The sequence below is a fragment of the Ictalurus furcatus genome, chromosome 6, assembly GCF_023375685.1.
Source record: "Ictalurus furcatus strain D&B chromosome 6, Billie_1.0, whole genome shotgun sequence".
Lineage (NCBI taxonomy): Eukaryota > Metazoa > Chordata > Actinopteri > Siluriformes > Ictaluridae > Ictalurus > Ictalurus furcatus.
In genome coordinates, this window is record NC_071260.1 from 32,118,333 (window position 1) to 32,136,928 (window position 18,596).

Below are 18,596 nucleotides of genomic sequence, written 5' to 3' on the forward strand. Positions count from 1 at the left end.
TCGGATACGTAGCAATACAGGAACACTGGGCGTGAGTCACGAAGACAAACTGGATGGGATGTAGGGCAGCATGCACACACACACACACACACACACACACACGTTCACAAAGTCATTAACACCTAGGAGCAATTTTGAGTCACCACGCCCCCTACTGGCGTGTTTTGGGAGGTGAGAGGAAACTGGAGAACCCAGAGGAAACCCTCAAGGGGCACAAGTGCAGAAACTCGGTCAGTAACCACCATGCTCTAACACTCCTACGTCAGCTCATACAGCTCATGCTCATGGGCTGAGCTGAGTCACGTGTATTAGAGAAGAGAAATGATAAAAATGCATCATGAAGTGGTGTGTAATATACAGTAGTAATATATCTCCGCTGGACAATAAAGAGCTCGCGTTCAATCCTCGTTTACTCAGTTGTGTTAGATGATTGTTGGCGACAAAGACCAAATCTTCAATGCTAGTGTGTTAATTCAAGTCTAACGCTACACAAATGAACACAAATCACTCTCGACTTGCTGTGTTCCACTATACCACCACATATTGTTGGCTCCTCTGAGAACCTACAGTGCTGGTACAGGCCACATGGCCTACAAAGCCAGTGTGAGTTCAGTGTCTGTACTAAACCTTACCCGTCATACCGAGTATAAAAGAGCGAGTTCATGCTTCTAGGAAGTGGTATAACTTCTCTACAGTATGCTTTCGTCCTCTGATCTTTTAGTATAACCACAAGATGGTGCTCCTTCTCTAGGATTACAGGCTTCTGGTCTTTTTCTCAGAGAGCAGGGTTATATGGAAATTTTGAGAGGATTACTAACAAGATTAATCAAATAGTATGATGAAAGACATCTGTGGGTAAGAATGTGTGTGTGTGTGTGTTTGAGATATTTTCCAATAGCAGCTTTGAATTTAAATCATTTAAGAATGAAGTAGGTGCTAAATTGACTTTGACCCCTGCTTTGTTCCTGGGGTCAAACTATTTTCTGGGGAATGATTAGCTTTGTTGTGTTAAGATTTTGATTATACTCAGGCTGCTGGTTTAAAAAGGACACGTGGGTGTCCTTCCACGTGACCCTCGGGCGTGGCTCAAGAAATGTATTGTTTTCCTGTTGGTGGATTAGATTTTCAAAATGGGTATTTTTGAGTTTTGGCCTTACAAAAAAATGACTAGTGAATATGTAACACCCATAACAATCCATCAGTTGAAGGGAATGGCAGTGGTAATGTGTATATATATATATATATATATATATATATATATATATATATATATATATATATATATATATATATATAGATAGATAGATAGATAGATAGATATAGATATAGATATGTTGTGGGAGTATATTGAAGACCCCTGAATTATACAGCCTGAAAAATAAAAGCAAAATAAAATTAGCAAATGGCTCATATCCACAATGGTTTTAAAAAAAAAAACCAACAACAACAAAGCAAAACAGGAAGTCTGACACAAAGATGTTTTGGAAGGATGAATTTGGAAACAAAGTAGATGTGGAAACAACACTCTTATCAGCTCTCTTCAATCTGACGTGTGGTCCTCAGTAATGATTCATAAAATGAGCCATAAGACCTTTTATACACAGAATGGTTCCCTGTGGCAGGTTTACGGTGATTATTTCTTTGTTGTGTGCCATGCAGGACCCAGCAGGTGGGCATTGTTTGAGACTGTCTGCTTGACAGGTGGAACAGAAACAAGCTTTTCCATCAGCTGAGTGTTTTCCTCCTTTTCCTTCCACGTTGGTCTGCTCTGGGCCTGACTCACCCACAAGAATGTATTAATAGATTCATTTACTCTTGCTGGGAGGTGGGTTGATGGTAAACTATGTCTTTTTACGCACGTTTCCTCTTTGCCTCTATACCGAGGCCTCTTTCCTTCCTTTTCTCCTGTTCGGTTTGTTTTTGTTAAAGCCTCAAGTAGACATGGCTACGACTGCCAGCCTGGCTTTTAGGTAAATGCAACGACATAACCTTTGATAAAGAATGAGGTCGTGATTACTGAGACGTACAAAATATGTGTTTATAACCCTGTCAGTGTTTACAAGTTTTTTTTGAACCAAAATTTATACCTAAACAAATCTGTTAGCCGTACGTCTTTAAGGATGGGGGATGGGGGATTGGGGCGAGGGGAGGGGAGGGGATGGGGGTTGGTATGGCGGAGTCATCCTTGATGACCCATATGTTGTTTTAAGTGTCAGGCCGGAAATGGCCTCACAGCCCAACAAGCAGAAAAATTCCAGCAACTCACACAAGAGACCGAAACTTCCCTGAGTGCAAGACAACCAATGAGATTTACTCAATCCTAGCTACTTTATCCGTATTGTCCAGGAATGATGTAACTGGTATATCACAAAACACATCAAAGGCGAGAGAGTGTTAAATAAAATCCTTTTTTTAAAAAAAAAAAAAAGTTTTAATTGAATTCAATTTCCCTGTTTCAAATGTAGAAAACTACACAGTTTGTCCATCAGCTGGTATCTGATCTAAGGCTGTGTGCATATGTGTGTGTGTGTGAGAGAGAGAGAGAGAGAGAGAGAGAGAGAAGAAACAGAATTCAGAAAACATCCGTGTAGTCTAAAAGTATGTAGATACCTAACCATCACACCCCTATGTCCTTGTTTTCATTCGTTCCAAAAACCATGGGCATTAATATAGCGTTGCTTCCTCCTTTGCTGTTATAACAACCTCCACTTTTCTTTTCTCTGAAGGCTTTCTCTTACATTTACATCGAGTGTTGCTGTGGGGGTTTGTGCTCATTCGGCCGCAAGAACATTAATGAGGACGAGCACTGATGTCGGGTGAGCAGGCCTACAGCGAAGTCGGCGTTCCAGTTCATCCAAAAGGTGTTCGGTGCGGTTGACGTCGAGGGCGGGTCATTCGAGTTCTTTTTATATTTTTTTACTCGAACCGCGTCTTCGTGGAGTTCGCTTTGTGCGTCGTCGTGCTGGAACAGGTTCGAGTCTCATAATCCCAGTGATTCCTGAGAGATTGCACACACAGGCATCCTGTACAGTTGTGTGCTTACAACTTTGCGGCAACAGTCTGAGGGGAAGACGGTCACGTGTCCACAAACTTTCGACCATATAGTGTATGTAAGTCCATTAATCAGAGATAATCATTGTATCTATCGGTTCTTTTCACTCAGTTTTCATTGAGTACAGGGTCAATTCAGTATAGCCGTCTGTTAAATAAACCTCGCGTGTAAACTATGGCGCGTGCACATAGTGTAGGAAACATCTCATTATTAATGCAACCCTTTAGGATGTACAGTCTACGGGTCGGACCATCATTACGCATGCGCACTCCCCAGACAGCTCTCGCCCCGCCTCTTGTCCTCGCCTCTTTTCCCCGCCCCCTCATTCAGTTCCATCCCCGCCTCTTCTCTCCAGCCACAAGTTTTTGGGTTTTTGTTTTAAGTGCCAAAGAGCTTGTGGTATGGGAGCCATTTCTCCACCTCGCTTTAGAGTTAACGGAATAACCGGAGCGCAGCTGGATAAAACTGTTCTGCACAACTTTTGACTTTTTTTTTTTGGTGGAGGGGAGAAGATTTTTTCCAGTCTTTTATTTTTAAGCCTTGCGTCTGAACTTTTTTCCGTCGGGCGCGCGCACTTTGTGGACTTTTGTTTGTTTGTGTGTGTGTGTGGGGTCCGGTGTTTACGGAACCGAGAATGGAGAATTAGACTCGTGCCCGAAAGCGCGCTCCTTTGCGCGTGCTCGGGAGTCGGTTCGGCTGCCCAGGTTCGAGGTTCTAGAGTGCGCGCTCACGCCGGAAATCCCACCACGATGGGATGTGGATTACGGAAACTGGAGGAGCCTGAGGACAGCAGCCCGGGCAAGATTTACTCCACCCTGAGGAGACCGCAAGTGGAGAGCAAAACCGACACCGTGTACGAGTACGTGCTGCTGGACTTCAGCTTAGAAGGTACGTCTGTCTGGGCTTTCTAGGATTCATCTGGAGAAGTCTGGCACGTGTGGATTCATGAGTCACGGTTACATGGTTTAAGTCTGTTTACTTCTAACGCTTTCTGTTTCAGATCTGTAACTCTACTAACCCGGTGAAATTCCTAATCCTTGGTACCACGGTGTATAAATGTGGCATTTTGGCACAGCTCAGTTGAAGTTGATGGATCTTCCCGTTTCTCATAGCAACAGCAGGGTCAAATCTAGAAATAGGTCAGGAGAGCTATTTTTTTCCCCCCACATTCTCATTCTCCTGGAATTAAGGCAAAATGTGGTGCTTTCCACAGAGTAATCCTTTCCACATTCCTGTAGTGTAGACTCTGTACACAGTTCTTACGCCTGTTGTTGTTGTTGTTGTTGTTGTTGGTGTGAACCCAAATGAATAAATTAAAAAAAAATTGGGAATTATATGTATTTGAAATGTTTATATCAAACATTGCACATGCTTGTTTAAAAAATAAATAAATAAATCAATATTATCTAAATAAATATATAATCAATCCGGATTTCAAGAATGAATATGTGAACTTTTAACACATGAGCTTTCAGCCATCGCACCGCCGTTCTGGTCTGAGGTCTGGTTGTAACCAGATGTTCAGTTTTCCTATTAAAGCTGCCGTAAGTCAGTCCCTCCGGGATGTTGCTATTTCGCGACCGCAGAAATGAACGCAGTCGTGCGAACTCCGCAATATTCGGAGGAGTCTTCCCGTTTTTCAAAAGTGAGCGCAGGAAAAACAACAAAAAAAAAAAATTCTGTAGATTTTTGGCCGAGCCGCGTCATGTGACGTCGTCGCAACGTGCGTTCGTTCCAAAGCTTCTTCGATTCGCGTACGTCAAACACGATTAATGGGAAATGGCACTTTATATAGCGCTTTTTTAACCTTAACGGTTCTACAAAGTGCTTCACACTGGTTCTCATTCACTCACACACCAGTGGTAGCAGAGCTGCCACGCAAGGCGCTAACTTGCCATCGGAGCAACTCGGGGTTCAGAGTCTTACCCGAGGACACTTCGGTACGTGGAGTCACATGGGCTGGGAATCGAACCTCCAACCCTACGATTCGTGGATAACCCGCTCTACCACCTGATCCACAGCCGCCCTTAACAGCTGAAATGTCTTGTTTACCAACTGCGAAAGACCACGCAGAGCAATTTCGTGCGATTGCAATTTTGCCAATTCGAGTAGTTTTACACACGCGCACACACACACACACACACACACACAAATAACGTTGTAAGTTGCATCGCGTAAGCAGTGTTCGCCGCTAGTGCTTGGCTTCCGTTCTCCATCTCTCCACATTCAACTCCTTCCACCAAAGACGTTCTCGCAAGCTGCGCAATTCTAAGGAAAGATGGTAGAGAAGACCAACAGAGCATTTGTTCCAGCTGTCGTTGAAAAACCTACCGTTGTTACATCTGTTGAATTATCTGCATGTGCAACTGCTCCAAAGTTTAAAGGACATACTCAATGTAACTAAAATGAAATGGCGAACATCTAACGTTACCAGATACCGTAAAAAATTTTTTTACGAACGCATAAAGTGCACCAGGATCTACCAAAAAACACTAATGACCTGTGAAGCCAAAGTTCTGAAGCTCTTTGAAAGTAGTTGAAGCCGTTATAATCTTCTACTATGTCAGATTAGTATGCTAGTATGCTTCTTCTCCATCGATGGCCAGTTTTCGTTCGTCTGGGATGTCTGTCCAGTTCCCTGATTGGTTACTACAGCAGGACTGCGATTAGCTGCTATTAGAGAGCCAAGGACAAGAACGTATATCTTATTTCTGAAGCATTGATTTTAGTTCATGGAAAGGAACGACTTCAGGATGGAAATCAACAACCTCATGTTCTGTAGCTCTCGCGTGTGTACGATATTGGAATGTCCTAGAGTCTGGAGGCGTCGCGATCGATCGGTCGAACCCGTTTTTTCAGGCACCGCTGCTCCTCATTCCCGAGCCACAGCCGGACGGCACTTTATGTCCCGCGCAGTTTGTAAAGTCTGTCTGTTCTGTAAGCCTACTTCAGAGAGAGAATAAACAAACGTATACACGACTAAGGCTCGACAAGAAAGAACTGGCATCCTGCTCTTGCATACGTTTCAGCTGTAAGACTACATGGATCTTTGGTCCCATCTTCGTGAAGATTTAAACGGCCGAGGAGGAAGTTCACTGATGGTTCGATTCGAACCCGTGCTTATTTGTCCGTTTTGAACGTAAACGAGAAGACGTGGAATGCAGGAGGACCTCTCAGATCTACCTAAAAACTTCAAGTTATATAACTCGGGCTGTTCTGTGAACGATTTAGTTTGGATAAACAACAGCCGGAGCTCTCTCTGGCATGGAGCATGTATTTATGTGTGTTTTTAATGATTACCACAAAGCCGTTACCCACAATGGCAAGAATTTTCATTTTTGAGGTGCCTTCGTTGCTACCTTGATCTCCGGAGCCGTCTGTTCAGAAGCGTAGCTATCTCAAAGCAAGTTCTAGAGCAGGGGTGTCCGATCTTACCCGGAAAGTTCCGGTGTGGGTGCAGGTTTTCATTCCAACCAATCAGAACCCACACCTGAGTAGTCTATTGAAATCCAAGATCAACTGATTGAGCAGGTGGTATCAGGTGTGCCTCCTGCTGGTTGGAATGAAGACCTGCACCCACACCGGAACTTTCCGGATAAGATCGGACTCTAGACAAGTTTAATTTCCATGTTCATACAAACGTGTCTAGAGATATTTCAGCTCCATAAATCGTGATACAATACCAAAGGTAAAATAGCTCACTGCTTGTAGAGGTCTCGAGATTATACGCTGTATGTGGTATTTTTATCCCACGGCGGTTGAGCATATGGTGCTGAACCGACATGGGGCCCAATCAAGTCAAAACTTTATTATTATACAGCTGTAAATCATCTTCAGAAGGTTTTCTTCTTCCCCTCAGTGCTCAGTTCATAACGTTTTAGCAGCGTTTTCATTAGTGCCGTTTTACATCTGCCAGACGTTGTGGTGTAATGGAGCTAACGGACAGATTAAAACCGTCTGGCCTTAATCGCCTACTCGGATTCACCGAACAGCTGGAGAGCATTGGGGATGCAGCTCATTCAGTATGGATCACAACTGAAGGCGCGTTTGGTGCCCAGCTTGATGTGGTGTAATGGCTGCCGCGTTCGTAAGTAGCTCATTCAGTGGGAAATTTGGCAGTTCATACCCACTACGCTAGCGCTCACCTATCACACAACAACTACCACCTTGGGGGCTAGTACGTGCTTCGTCAAAGACATGTGAACCCAGCCATCAGGTCTTTTCGAACTGTTGCTCGTGCTACATCAAAGAGCTGAATACACTCATGGGAAAATGCTGGCCCGTGATTGGGTAGCGTTGCTCTGATTGACAGCAGAGAGAAACACAATGCATAAAATCACATCATGTAGGTACTAGAGGTCGACCGATAGTGGATAACCAAGTTGGGCAGTCTTTAGAGTTTACGAAGAACGGTGCGAAAAACTGAAAACATCCTGTGAGCGGAGGGTCAGCACTGAGAGATCAGAGAGGTCAGAGGAGAATGATTAGACTGGACCGAGCTGACAGGAACAGACTCTCTTTACAACCGTGATGAGCAGAAAGGCATCTCCGAACGCACCCACATCAAACCTTCAGCAGGTGTACAGGTGTTCCTACTAAAGTGTATTTCTGTAATCATGCGTGTGAATTTTTTTGTTTTTATCCCTTATATTTATTCGGTTAGGAGTTTAGACCCTGTTTCATCTTTCGAACATCTTTAGAACTTCCAAATGCTCCTTTATACACATAATGTCTTTTCCTTCACACTCTTTCTGCACCATAAAACCTCCTATAAACCCCCTCTCCTCTCTACCCCCCCCCCCGCGTTCTCCTCTCCCCACACACTGCCACCCTGCAGCCCCCCTGCAGCCCCCCTACAGCCCCCCTACAGCCCCCAGTCACTACTTCATCTTCCGTCTTCACTCGCTCTTTCTTCATGATTCTTTCTTTCCCCTGAGCCTCTTCGTCATTTTCTTTCATTCTATTACTTGTACTTTCTTTGCAGTTCTGCATCTTATCCTCACTGCCTCCTCTTCCTCCTTCTCTCTCTTCTCTCTCTCCCTCTCTCTCTCTCTCTCTCTCTCTCTCTCTGTCCTCTCTCTCTCTCTCTCCCTCTCTCTCTCTCTCTCTCTCTCTCTCTCTCTGTCCTCTCTCTCTCTCTCTCTCTCTCTCTCTCTCTGTCCTCTCTCTCTTTCTCTGTCCTCTCTCTCTTTCTCTGTCCTCTCTCTCTCTGTCGTCTCTCTCTGTCCTTTCTCTTCTCTCTCTCTGTCCTCTCTTCTCTCTCTCTGTCCTTTCTCTTCTCTCTCTCTGTCCTTTCTCTTCTCTCTCTCTGTCCTTTCTCTTCTCTCTCTCTGTCCTCTCTTCTCTCTCTCTGTCCTTTCTCTTCTCTCTCTCTCTGTCCTCTCTTCTCTCTCTCTGTCCTTTCTCTTCTCTCTCTCTGTCCTTTCTCTTCTCTCTCTCTGTCCTCTCTTCTCTCTCTCTGTCCTTTCTCTTCTCTCTCTCTGTCCTCTCTTCTCTCTCTCTGTCCTTTCTCTTCTCTCTCTCTCTGTCCTTTCTCTTCTCTCTCTCTGTCCTCTCTTCTCTCTCTCTGTCCTTTCTCTTCTCTCTCTCTGTCCTTTCTCTTCTCTCTCTCTGTCCTTTCTCTTCTCTCTCTCTGTCCTTTCTCTTCTCTCTCTCTGTCCTTTCTCTTCTCTCTCTCTGTCCTTTCTCTTCTCTCTCTCTGTCCTCTCTTCTCTCTCTCTGTCCTTTCTCTTCTCTCTCTCTGTCCTTTCTCTTCTCTCTCTCTGTCCTCTCTTCTCTCTCTCTGTCCTTTCTCTTCTCTCTCTCTGTCCTCTCTCTCTCTGTCCTTTCTCTTCTCTCTCTCTGTCCTCTCTCTCTCTCTCTCTCTGTCCTCTCTCTGTCCTCTCTCTCTCTCTCTCTGTCCTCTCACTTCTCTCTGTCCTCTCTCTCTGTCGTCTCTCTCTGTCCTCTCTTCTCTCTCTCTGTCCTCTCTTCTCTCTCTCTGTCCTCTCTTCTCTCTCTCTGTCCTCTCTTCTCTCTCTGTCTATCCTCTCTCTCTCTCTCTGTCTGTCCTCTCTTCTCTCTCTCTCTCTCTCTCTCTGTCCTCTCTTCTCTCTCTCTCTCTCTCTCTCTGTCCTCTCTTCTCTCTCTCTCTCACTCTCTCTGTCTGTCCTCTCTTCTCTCTCTCTCTGTCCTTTCTCTTCTCTCTCTCTCTGTCCTCTCTGTCTGTCCTCTCTTCTCTCTCTCTGTCTGTCCTCTCTCTTCTCTCTCTCTGTCCTCTCTTTCTCTTTGTCCTCTCTCTCTCTGTCCTCTCTTTCTCTCTCTCTGTCCTCTCTCTTTCTCTCGCTCTCTCTGTGTCCTCTCTTTCTGTCTGTGTCCTCTCTCTCTGTCCTCTCTTTCTCTCTCTCTCTCTGTGTCCTCTCTCTCTCTCTCTCTCTGTGTCCTCTCTCTCTCTCTCTCTCTCTCTCTCTCTCTGTCCTCTCTCTCTCTCTCCCTGTTGCTTGATGAGCAGAGAACAGAGGGCTCAGTGTGCGAGTATAAATGGCGGTAGGGAGGGAGCGTGAGACGGAGTCCCCGGGGAATAAAAGCACAGCCCTCCCCGAGGTCGGTGTTGTTCTTGTTGCCCGGTGAATACAAACACGCTCTCTCCTCCTTCTCCTACGGGCGATCAGCTCCGCGTCTCTGCTCTGCTCAGGTGTGATCTTGGTGTGCACATGGCGTTCAGTGACGGGGACACATTTCTGGCTAGCATGAGCAGCTTGGTGTTTCTGTTGCTAAGAAACGGTCTGGGCTAGCATCCCACAGAAGTCTGATTATCCTTTAACGAGCGTAAGAACGCGGACACGGAAGTGTGCTGTAGGAGCGGAGGTGAAATTTGAATAGGGGATTTGGTGTGAGTCACTCCACGCGTGTCTGTGCGTGTCTGTCTCTCAATGTACAGGAAAACCTGAACGGCAGACCGTTTCAGCGCGAGCTTGTTCGCGCGTCTGTCGGAATGTTGGGGGGAATGTGTACGTGTGTGCATGCTGTGAACAGCAGCTCTTTTGTGGACACAGGAAGTGTAGACAGAAGGGCTGCTTCTCTTCTCTCTCTCCCCCCCACCCCATTTTAATTTCATTACAACTCCAAACCAAACCATCAGACTGGCACTACCTCGTGTTCCTCCCTAATCTTAATACCTCTACTCTGTGTGTGATGCTCCTCATTGGGCGAGACTCACACCCAGGGTGTATTCTCATTATAGCCTCCAGCTCCACCTCAACCCTGAGAGAGAATAATCCAGTTACTCAAGAGGAATGAATGAATAATTGAGCATCGTTTGGTGTTTCTCAGGCAGTCGGCCCACTGTGCAGTACCTGTCCTCTCTGTGTGAGCTGCCTCAGGCCCTGCAGCCGTACTACACTCAGGGCTATGTGCTGGCCGCCTTGCATCCCATCATCCTCTCCGTTGGCCGTACACGCTCCCTGCCCTGCAGCCTGCTCTACAGGGCCATCCTGACCAGACGACGATCCAGGTAATTCAATTTTATCAGTATAACGCTTTTACCAATTGACATGAGCTTTCCAGAGTTCCAGATGCAGATTTGGATCCCGAGCGAGCGAGCGAGCCTGTGGCGAAGAAAAACTCGCCTTGAAGTGACCTAGTTCAGGAAAAACTTGAAACGGAACCTTCTTACAAATCATTACGGAATATCTACACGAATCAATAATCTAGATTATCCAGGTGAGATTATCCACTAGAGCGAGGGCAGATCTTTAGGGTGTCCATGTGGGAACATCGAAGCTCCAGACAGAAGTAGAGAATCAGGACGGACCAGACGAGAGGAACCAGGGTCGTCGAGGCGTATCCGGATATCGCTTTAATATCCTCCTGCGCGTCCTTGTTGCTCGTATCCGACTCTTCCTCCATCTCCAATCCTGTATCCAGGGCAGAATAGTTAGTCTAATCTCAGCCTGCCTAGCCTAAAATACCGTATATGATGAATTAGGAGCTCGTCAAGGAGACTGTAGACCACACAAAGGTGCATGTAAACATGATACGCACAGGAACCAGCGAGAGAAAGAGAAGCATCCGGGTCGGCATTCCTTAGTCAAGAAACGGCTAGAGAGTTGTTTGGACGTGTAGGAAAACACTTAGGCGTGTCACGCGAACCCATCGAACTCGCCGCGTATGAGCCTCGTGTACGGACACGTAGACCGCGATGAATCGATGCGTGACCTTCAGCAGGGTTCATCGCAGTAGAGGTCATGCATTTGACAGGCTCAAAAATGAAACCGTCCTCTGTGAGAAACCTGCGTAGGGTCACCTTCTTCGCCTTTCCTTGCTTAGAACACCAAATAAAACATTTTATTAGACCCAGTGCGAAGTGGAATTTTCCTAAACGCTAAAGTGAAAGTGTGTGTGTGTGTGTGTGTGTGTGTGTGTGTGTGTGTTGCAGTAAGCATGCACTGGCCATGGTTCACAGTGTACCAGTGCTGAGGGTTGAGGAGTGGCCACTGCCTGGAGATTCCCTGACCAGCGACACCGTGAGAGCACTTATAGACCGGGTCAGTTTCATGTCTTTCAGATTTGCTCCCCGATTTATAAACCTAAGCGGTTAAAGCAAAGCCGCTAGGTTTTTTACTGAAAACGCAATTGTTTACACACGTCACATGCGAATGCACTGATGCTGACACACATGCTACTGTCCAGGTTAACTGTAACGCTCGGGGAGCCGTGCGCTTCGTGGGATCCGTGCTCCAGCAGGCAGGAGGAGGGAGGTGTAACGGCAGAGTGGCGAGTCCCAGACGGAGCTGTCGCTCCCCACCACACACTCCACCGGGAGACCGGGACACGGAAGACGGCGGATATAGTCCAGGTTACACATCTAAAAACTCCCGTCTCCGTACAGTCGATAGTGTTGAGTATCGGCGCAGATGCAGGGTCGAGCGTGTTAGCGTGAACACGTCTGAGGTTGACTGACCACGAAACAGTTCTTGCTCGCGTACGACGCACATCGTCTTGAAGCCTGCCACGATCACGTCCCTGATATGAGGATGAGGACGAGGACGTCCTTAGGAAATCCGTACGATCGTGATGGGGCGCTCTACGTGAGCGTCAGACGTCTGCTCGTTTTGAACGCGTCAAAATTTTCTCGCTGGAGTTGTGTTCTCACTTCAAGGTGTAAATGCGTACATAGAGGACGGTCGCTTTAGGGACAAGCGCATGGCAGGTAAAATAAAAAATAAAAATGAGCTATTAACTCAGACTAACGATTCATCATGTGGTACTCTTATATCAAAAAGAGCCCTCTGTAGCTCTGTGACTAACTACATTTACATGCGCGTCAGAATCCGTTTCAGCCATATTCCAAACAGCGCTTTTTACAACGGACGCTGTCTCAAAGCGGCTTTACAGAAATATATAAACACAGGGTAGAGATTTTAAGTGTGTGAGTTTATCCCTATTGAGCGAGACGGTGGTGACGGTGGTGAGGAAAAACTCCCTGAGATGATACGAGGAAGAAACCTTGAGAGGAACCGGACTCAGAAGGGAACCCGTCCTCATCTGGGGAACGACGGATAGTGTGAACGTCAAAGAAAGCTCATTATGGTGTTTACATGAAGTCTGTTTGTTGAACTAGTCCACTGTTCACTAAAGGAGACCTGAGTGTAAAACTGCATGTGGTAATCGCAGTCCCAAGGCCATCGCTGCAACCGTAGTCCCAGCGACCACAGCGAGAACGTCCATGTGGACTTGACGTCCAAAACCATTTCCATGGTACTTCAAGCGGTACCGTCCTCAGCGATCTCCAGACTGTGGGGTCATCCCCAGTGGCAGAATTTAGCCTCCAGTTGATGAGAGCTCCATCCAGAGGTAGGGCATTAGGCAGGTCCGGGGGAGCAGAAAGGATCAGAATGACTGGCAGCTCCATAAAATCATGTGTGTGTCGAGAGAAGCGGAGAGGGTGATAAAGAGAAGGAAGGATTGTTAGGTAAGACTGTGTACTTTGCGTAAAAGAAAGTCTATTCATGGTAGGCTTGAGTAAACAACTATGTTTTCAGCCTAGACTTGAACACAGAGACTGTGTCTGAGTCCCGAACACTAATTGGAAGGCTGTTCCATAACTGTGGGGGAATATTCCTGTACACATGGTTGTTGTAAGTTTGCCTGAGTTGCCATTAATAAATACCTAGCCTACACTTAAGCATCTGTTAGCACCCACAATTCCTTGTAGACTGAACGCGCGCGTATATCTCCTTTCAGTGGATTATCTGAGTATGGTGTTTACACGCAACAAGCTTCCAGTTAAAACAGGAATATTCCAGGGGCGGGGATAATAATTTGTAGAATCTGGCGATCGCACCGCGGCGTTCACGTGACTCGATACGAATTAGAATATCGCCGAATGCCGATTAATATCGGATATTAACGTGCATGCAAACGTAGTCGGTGTTAGTTTTCTCTCTAATTGTAGACGGCTTGGATAGCTGACATGATGCAGCTACGAGAAGGAAAAAAAAAAAAAGACGAAGACAACCAAACAAATCCGTTTTATTTGTACAACCCCTGGCAAAAATGATGGAATCACCAGACTTGGAGGATGCTCACCATATTTATTTATTTATTTATTTATTTTGTAGCAAATAAACAAATCACAGATATAATACAAAATTATTTTTGCTTAATAACTGAACAAGAAACATCCCTCAGACAAGTGAAATGAAATTCTTTTAATTCATGGTGCTTTTTTTTTTCAGATCAAGTAGAGGAAATGTATTATGGCATCACAAACAACAAAAAAATCAGCCCAGTTAGTACTCTGTAGTCCCTCCTCCTCCGCTTTCATTCTTTCTTTGACGCATGGACTTTCTCGAATAGCGGATTGCAGGACCAATTTTTTAATTTCCACCATAAATCTGAATGGGATTGAGATCCGGACTGTTTGCTGGCCGTGTCGTTGAGCTGATCTGCCTTTCCTGAAGAAAAGCTTCACCGCTCTTTGCTCTGTGGCGAGATTATCATCGTCATCATCCTGAACAACGACTTCATCACTAAACCTATTCTCTTAATGAGAAAAGTGTCCAAAATGTCAGCGTACACCTGCGCATTGAGTGTTGAGGTCTCTCCTGGTGCTTTACCTGACATGTAACCTCAGATCATAAACGAGTACGGAAATGTGATTGTTTTCTTCACGCAGTCATCTTTATGTTTCGTTAGAACGACACCAGACAAAAGTTCCCACGTCATCTCCTTGGCAGATTCATCACTGATTCATTAGATTCATCACTGATTCACTAGATTCACCACTGACTCATTAGATTCACCACTGATTCATCACTGATTCATTAGATTCACCACTGATTCATCACTGATTCATTAGATTCACCACTGATTCATTAGATTCACCACTGATTCACCACTGATTCATTAGATTCACCACTGATTCATTAGATTCACCACTGATTCATCACTGATTCTTTAGATTCATCACTGATGTATTACTGATTCATCACTGATCATTAGATTCATCACTGATTCATCACTGATTCATTACTGATTCATCACTGAATATCACTTTCATCCCCACTCCATGATCGCTTCTCTTTAGTCCACTGTAACCTTGTTTTCTTCTGATTAGGTGTTAGAGCTGGTTTTCCTTTGGCTTTTTTACTCTATACGTAAATCCCATTTCATTCAGCCGATTTCTTTCAGTTCTGTCACAAACACTGACTCCTGTTTCCTCCTGTTTGTTTATTAGTTTTGGTGTGCATTTTCTATTGTCGAGGCTTTGTATCGTTTTCTCTCCCGGCACGTCCTCGGTCGACCCGTATGTTTACCTTTCTATACCCTTCCCGTTTTGTTTATACTTGCACCACATTTTAGACACAGCTGACTGGGAACAACCTTCAGGAAGGAGTTTTATAATCCTTTTCCGTAGTTTCAGTTGACCGCTGTCTTGTTGAGGCAATGTTTCCTTTCAGAAAGTCGTAACAGCTCGTTACGGTGTGTCCGCGCTCTCTCTTAACTGCAGACTAATTAGCGTTTTTAGACCTGCGCCGGTATTTGTTTTATTAGGAATGCAAATTACCAGGTGATTCCATAATTTCCATGAATTAAAAGAATCGAATTCGACTTGTTTGAGGTTGATGTTTCAGGAAGCCAGAATGTTCAGCTATTAAACAGAAATTGTTTCGTGTCGTTATCTGTGATTTTGTTTATTAGTTATGAAGTAAAATGAGATTCCTAATGAGCAAGGAAAAGATGACATGAGGAAGAAACCAACAGAGGAACTAGATTGTTTTTGTACTGAACGCATCGTAGTCTTTATGATTACAGCAGCGGTTCTTAGGACATGACACAAGCTTCTTGATCTGCTGACCTGATGTATTTACCAGTCTCTCAACCCCTCAATAAGGAGCTTGTTATGAAAGCTAAGGGACACGTCACTTTATCCATTGGCAGGGTCAATGACTGAAATAGAAAACGGAAGCTTTTCGCCTTACGCTGCCTCTGTGTTGTTAAATCTGCAGATTTGAGGTTGCTGGTGCTGTTTCACTCCTGGGCTCCAGGGTGTGCTCCGCTGGACCCGCTAGCCTGCTGCTACCACCAGGGGGCGCTTTCTATGCGCGTGTCCAGGAAAGGCCAAGTCGTCAGTGGTCTTGAGGCTGATTGGCTCGAGCTGACAGCAGCTTACTACCGCAAAGGCTGGTCATTAGTGGACTCTTTTGTGTACTGGGATACACCTAAAGGTAACTTATTCGGCCCCAGTCATGAGATTTGGGCGGTGGGGGAGGTACTATATTATAGTGTTGTAAATGAAAGACATTTTCCTTCTGTTCTGAAAAAGACTAAAACACTAAAGAAGGTCTGAATAAAAGCACTTCATATCTGATTGATCCAAATCTCTCATGTGCTTCGGGTACTATATGGGTTTTGTTTTCCTTTTTTTTTTTCTTCTGTTCCCTCCCAAATTTATTGTCTACATCCTCTCAAAGTCTGTTTCTGGTTTGCTTCCTTTCCCCATCTCGTCTCTCTTCTCCCACAGTGACTATATTTAGTGCACACATCTCAACCTAATGACCTTGCTTCCTCTTTAGCACCAGACTAATAACAGCTAAATCGTGTGTGTGTGTGTGTGTGTGTGTGTGTGTGTGTGGACATCTGGGGTCTGAGAATGTAGAACATGAAAGAGCATGCACATAACAGCTCTCCTCTCTCTCGCGGTCTCTCTCTCTCTCGCGCTTAACGTTGAATCATTTCATGGTACATAACCACGGTGGATCGAACTCGTACAATACATCCAGCTAAATAAATAAACAGCGCTGTTTCTACACATTAGGATATGCGTACCTAACAGTACACGCGCATGGGCATGTGGATATGTATATTCACCCGTTTCCTGATCAATAATCTGATTACGGCTGAATTATAACGGCTCCAGATATCAGCCGAGGTAAAAAACGAGGGCGTTTCTTCTTCTTTTTGTAGGTGATCCAGTGCCCAGATCTTTAGAGGGGCTGTTTGTGTATGAGGAGAGAAGCCCTGCGTCTCCTGCCAACGACACCATCGTTGTTGAGCAGTGGACCGTTATCGAGGTCAGTAAAAGCAATGCATAAAGGTTATGCTTGATTAGTATACACGTCGTAGTATCGATAAATATCAAGAAAGCTACAACCTACCGTGTTTCCGGCGTATTACGCATATTATACGTTTCCGATTTTTAGAGACGTGTAATGGTTATTTGTCTGGTGAAGCATGAGAGCCTGTGCTTGTTACAGGGCTCCGACGTGAAGACGGATTACGGGCCGCTCCTTCACACTCTGGCTGAGTTCGGCTGGTTACTGACGTGTGTACTGCCCACGCCGATCATTCGCCACGACAGGTAAAACACCGAACGCACCCTGTTCAGACTCATCTCTCTCCTCCTTTTGTTTGTTTATGACCGCAGGGTTTTTTCTTTGCAGTGAAGGAAATCTTGCCACTAAACAAGTGGTGTTCCTGCAGAGGCCTGTTAAATCCTCCTCAGCCCGACAGAACAGCCAGGTACGCCAAAGACTTTGACACAGACTCCCAGTGGGGAAAAAGAAGAATAATTAGTAAACTAACAGATACAGTAGGTGCCTATGCACCTTCTGTGCTTGGCCCTTAATAATAATAATAATAATAATAATAAAAACAACACACCGACACCCGAGACTCCGTCCTTACAGAAAGCTTGACCATTCCAGCAAGATAAATAGAAAAGCATTCCCCCCCATCTACTGGAGATCGTAAGTTTGATGTCCAACTGTGCTCTCTGGATGGGAGGGATGGCATCTCTCTCTCTCTCTCTCTCTCTCTCTCTTCCGTCAAGTTACAGTAACACTAGCCAATCATGGAGCTCTGTGAGCTCATGAATTGTATGTAGAAGAGGGCAGATGGTGCGTTCCGAATGTGTAACGCTGCCCTGTGAGACAGCATGAGCAGTTTGAAAAGATTCACTTGTCTTAGAGGAAGCATGTGTTCGCCTTCACCCTCCACGGTTGGTACCTGCGGTAAGAGGGCGCGCCAGCTGCTGGTCGGGAATTCGCCAAGACCGAATTAGGGCGAGAAAATGGACAAGAATTTATTTATTTATTTTTTTAAATGACAATTAGGCTTGGATTATATACGGCACATCCTCCACACAAGTCCCTGTGAACGAGTTTCATTCATATAAGCAATAACGTATTATTCTCGCGCTCGTTAATATAAACCTGTCCGAGCCGCAACCGACAGCGCTGTGGTATAACGATCTTTCTGCCTCTCCGTGTGTCTCAGGGTAGCTGTACTCGGAGAGAGAAGGCCAGTCAGTCTGTAAATCGAGGGATGGGAGCGGCTCACTCGGAGGAGCTTTCCCCCAGTTCAGGGGGCGTTGTGGGATTCCCTCTGTTTGGAGCGGGCTATCCTAGCGCCCTGTCCCAGCTGGAGGAGGGCGGCTTCGAGCAGGACGACGGGGCAGCCGAGGTCACCTGTATATGACCGGCGTTCTCGATAGAGAACTGGATCCAAGATGCTCAGCTCTATACTATAAGAGTTTTTTTTTTTTTTTTTTTTAAATATCATTAACAATTTAGGTTAAACTTCCTTGCATTTACCCCATCCCTGATCATATAGATAAACGTTTAGCACTTTTTGATATTTTTTTTTATAAAGCCATGTTCTAATGCACAATTCTCACTTGATTTATCTGTTCTTCACTAATTACACATCAGTCAGCATCTCTTATCGTCCTGACACCTCCTGCAAAGACTCAAATCTCCAGTACACGCTGACTCGGTCACCGAGGCTCATCTCGGCTCCTCTGCTGCTCGCGGCGTGACGCCAACGTTGTTACATTTTTGCGTATTTCAGACTTGCTTTTTACGGTACTGAGGATGTCCCGGCTTTGCCGTCACAACAGTTAGGGAAAACACCATCTTCTTTTGGATTTTAATAGGTGGGGTTGTTGTTGGTTTTTTCTTTTCTTCTTTAAGACCAGGCCATGAAAAAGTACTTTTTTTTTTTTCCAAACACAGTGGCCCTAATTCACCACATCTGGAACCTGGGGGGAAAAAAAAAATCA

The 18,596-nt window shown here is 45.3% G+C and overlaps 1 protein-coding gene across 1 annotated transcript; it reads left to right on the forward strand.

Annotated features, from left to right (window-relative positions):
• Positions 1–2,474: 2,474 nt before the first annotated feature.
• Positions 2,475–18,013, forward strand: rftn2 (raftlin family member 2). The gene is made up of 9 exons (XM_053627707.1): positions 2,475–3,940; positions 10,364–10,544; positions 11,469–11,577; positions 11,723–11,888; positions 15,544–15,762; positions 16,502–16,608; positions 16,792–16,895; positions 16,978–17,056; positions 17,813–18,013. Exons 1-9 carry the CDS (start codon positions 3,802–3,804, stop codon positions 18,011–18,013), a joined length of 1,305 nt encoding a protein of 434 aa, XP_053483682.1. The 5' UTR covers positions 2,475–3,801.
• The last annotated feature ends 583 nt before the right edge of the window (positions 18,014–18,596 follow it).

Coding starts and splice junctions, on each gene's coding strand:
- rftn2 (XM_053627707.1), top strand. CDS start 3,802: ATGGGATGTGGATTACGGAAACTGGAGGAGCCTGAGGACAGCAGCCCG. Junction 3,941..10,363: donor GCTGGACTTCAGCTTAGAAG/GTACGTCTGTCT, acceptor GGTGTTTCTCAG/GCAGTCGGCCCACTGTGCAG. Junction 15,763..16,501: donor GTACTGGGATACACCTAAAG/GTAACTTATTCG, acceptor TTCTTTTTGTAG/GTGATCCAGTGCCCAGATCT.